Source organism: Monoraphidium neglectum (assembly GCF_000611645.1).
Source record: "Monoraphidium neglectum strain SAG 48.87 unplaced genomic scaffold scaffold03998, whole genome shotgun sequence".
NCBI classification, from domain to species: domain Eukaryota; kingdom Viridiplantae; phylum Chlorophyta; class Chlorophyceae; order Sphaeropleales; family Selenastraceae; genus Monoraphidium; species Monoraphidium neglectum.
The window spans coordinates 3,599-5,993 of NW_014009631.1; the positions used below are offsets into that span (position 1 = coordinate 3,599).

General features: G+C 59.8%; 1 protein-coding gene across 1 annotated transcript; it reads right to left on the minus strand.

Annotated features, from left to right (window-relative positions):
- Positions 1-1,178: 1,178 nt before the first annotated feature.
- Positions 1,179-1,478, minus strand: MNEG_13714 (hypothetical protein; the record flags this gene model as incomplete). Its single annotated transcript, XM_014037814.1, has 1 exon — positions 1,179-1,478. A coding segment is annotated over one exon (300 nt), but the record flags the coding sequence as incomplete, so codon positions are not given.
- Between the last annotated feature and the right edge of the window lie 917 nt (positions 1,479-2,395).

Sequence of the window (2,395 nt, forward strand, 5' to 3'; positions counted from 1 at the left end):
ATTCCCCAGTGCATGCTGATCACTCAGCTGAGCAAGCTCCTATACCATCGAGGCCCTGCAGCGCTGCGGGTGCATCCCTCCCGCGGCCCCGCCGCCTCGCTTGTTGGCACCGCTGACGCCGCTGCCCCCAACTGCGCGCCCCCCCCTGGCCTGCCTGCATGGTGATGGCTTGGCTGGGGTCCAGGCGGCCCCCCTCCACCCAGTCCATGATCGTGCCCAGGTTGACCTTGGTGTACACCACAGGGTTGCTGGGGTTTGGGAGAGGGGGCGCATGAGGGCGTGGACGCGAGTTTTTATGTGTGTGGATATGTGTGTGAGCAAGAGTGTGTGTGTGTGTGTGAGAGAGAGAGTGTGCGTGTTTGTGTTTGTGAGTGGGCATGTGCGTGCGCGCATGCACGATGCATGTGTGCCTTTGGTTTGGTTATAAAAATGTTGTGCTGGTAATAAGTCGAAAAGGGCCGGGACTAGGTTGGTGGTGGCACCGCACAGCGGCACGCGGTGCAGGCAGCTCTTGGGGCGCTGGGTGGCTTAGCCGAAAGGCAGCAGCAATCGCGTGGCAGCCCCCCACCTGGGGGTTGCGCCCGATTTGGGCAGCTTCTTCAGCTCCTTCTGGCCGCCATCAAACAGGATGCCGGGTTTGTGGCCTGTCAGGGGTGAGTGTGCGTTTGTGATGTTGAAGCAAGGGCCGTGCACACTTGTATGCGAATGCATGCGCGTGCGTGGTGTCGTGCAGAAAGCAACGCACGCGCCAGTACGCGTGTGTGTGAGTGTGTGTGTGTGCGCGCGCGCGTGTGTGTGTGTGTGTGTGTGTGTGTCCAAACCCCCTGACCTCAAGTCCTCCGCTGCGAGTGCGCGCCCGTTCTCCAGTGCAGCCCTCACCTCTCTGGTGAGGGCACCCCTCTCTCACCTTTCCGCGCTTTTTGTCCTTTGATGCCGCGCCCGCAGTACGTTCCGCGGTCGCCGCCGTCGCCCCTGCCCCACCGCTTGCGCTGCGCGCGGCGGGGGCGCGGCACCCAGCAGGTGCGAGCGCATGCGTGAGGGAAACGTGCACGCGCTTTCCAGCCGCTGCCACGCCCGGACAGCGAAGCACTGCACACAGCCCCCCCCCCTCGGCAAGTGGCTAAGAACTACATGCGAGCTTCAAAAGGTCTGCAGGCCAGATGCGGTCCTCTGCTCACATCTGCAGAAGCCCCCGCAGCGTCACTCAGTGAGTTGAGCTGCACTGCCTTCACCGAGGTCGACCCCGCCGCGCGCCGCTTCGTCGCCACGCCGCGCCATGCAGCTAGGGCGAACCCGCCGTCCGCCAGAAACGGCCGGCTGCTGGTTGAGGGGGCTGAGCCGGCATCGCCGCCGCGGGCGAACCCCAGCGGCGCGCTGCAGCAGCAGGGTGCGGTGTGCGCCGCTGCCGGCCCCGCACCCGCCGACCCCAGGGCCTTCGATTGGCGGAGCAGCCGCAAAAGGGACTGCCCCCGCTGCATTTGCCGGGCTGCTTGCTTATGGGAAGCAGCGTTTGAGGCAAAACCAGCTCGGTGTGATCTCGACTAAGCTGATGTTGGGGGCTCGATTTATAATTTGCAGACGCAGCGCGATGTTCAGTATGGTATTCTGGATTGAGCATTGATGCGCTTATTAAGCTCCCGAGGGTGTTGTACCTTATCCTAGGTTGGGCCCTGGCACCTGCCGGCAAGTCTGTATGGGCACTGCATGCGGTTTTACCCAGTGCGTTGCATACAGCTTACAGGCACACGATTGTGTTGCGCTGCGGATGCACACTCGCCATTCTAGCGATGAGTCTGTCATACATTGGGTGACATCGAGGTTTGAAGCAGGTACCGTACCTGCCTCGCAAGCCGTGAGGGGTAAAAAAGCCAAGTTGGCTAGCGCTGGGCTACAGGAGTTGCCCTTGCCAAGGCAAATTGCCTGTTACTGCCATGTACTGCTGAGCGACTCGCACATTGTGCCGCTCGCTACACCTCGCCAGCAGGCTTGTCACTGTAATAGAAGACGCCACTCAGGTGAACAAGGCGCGCTGCGCGGCCTCACCTTGTGCTTCTCAAAAACGAAAGGGGCATCTCCTGAAGACAAGCTAGCCCTGTTGGCGAATAAAAGCAGGCGCATGTGAGGAGCTTTGCTCAGTTGTACTGCGCGACCCGATTCATGATGGTATTATGGCTCTTTGCAACTAGGTTGGCATGTTGGCCGGCGTGCTGCCGCAGAAACTAGAAAAACTAGAAAAACTACGAAAACAACCAAAAAACACATATCATCATTTACATATACAAGATCGCTGAGTGATCTGGCTCGATGCACCGTCGGTAGGCGTAGCTTTTGTCAGCTTTTCGTACTTTTTCGTAGTTTCATATAGTTTTGCGCAGTTTTGCGCAGTTTTTCGTTG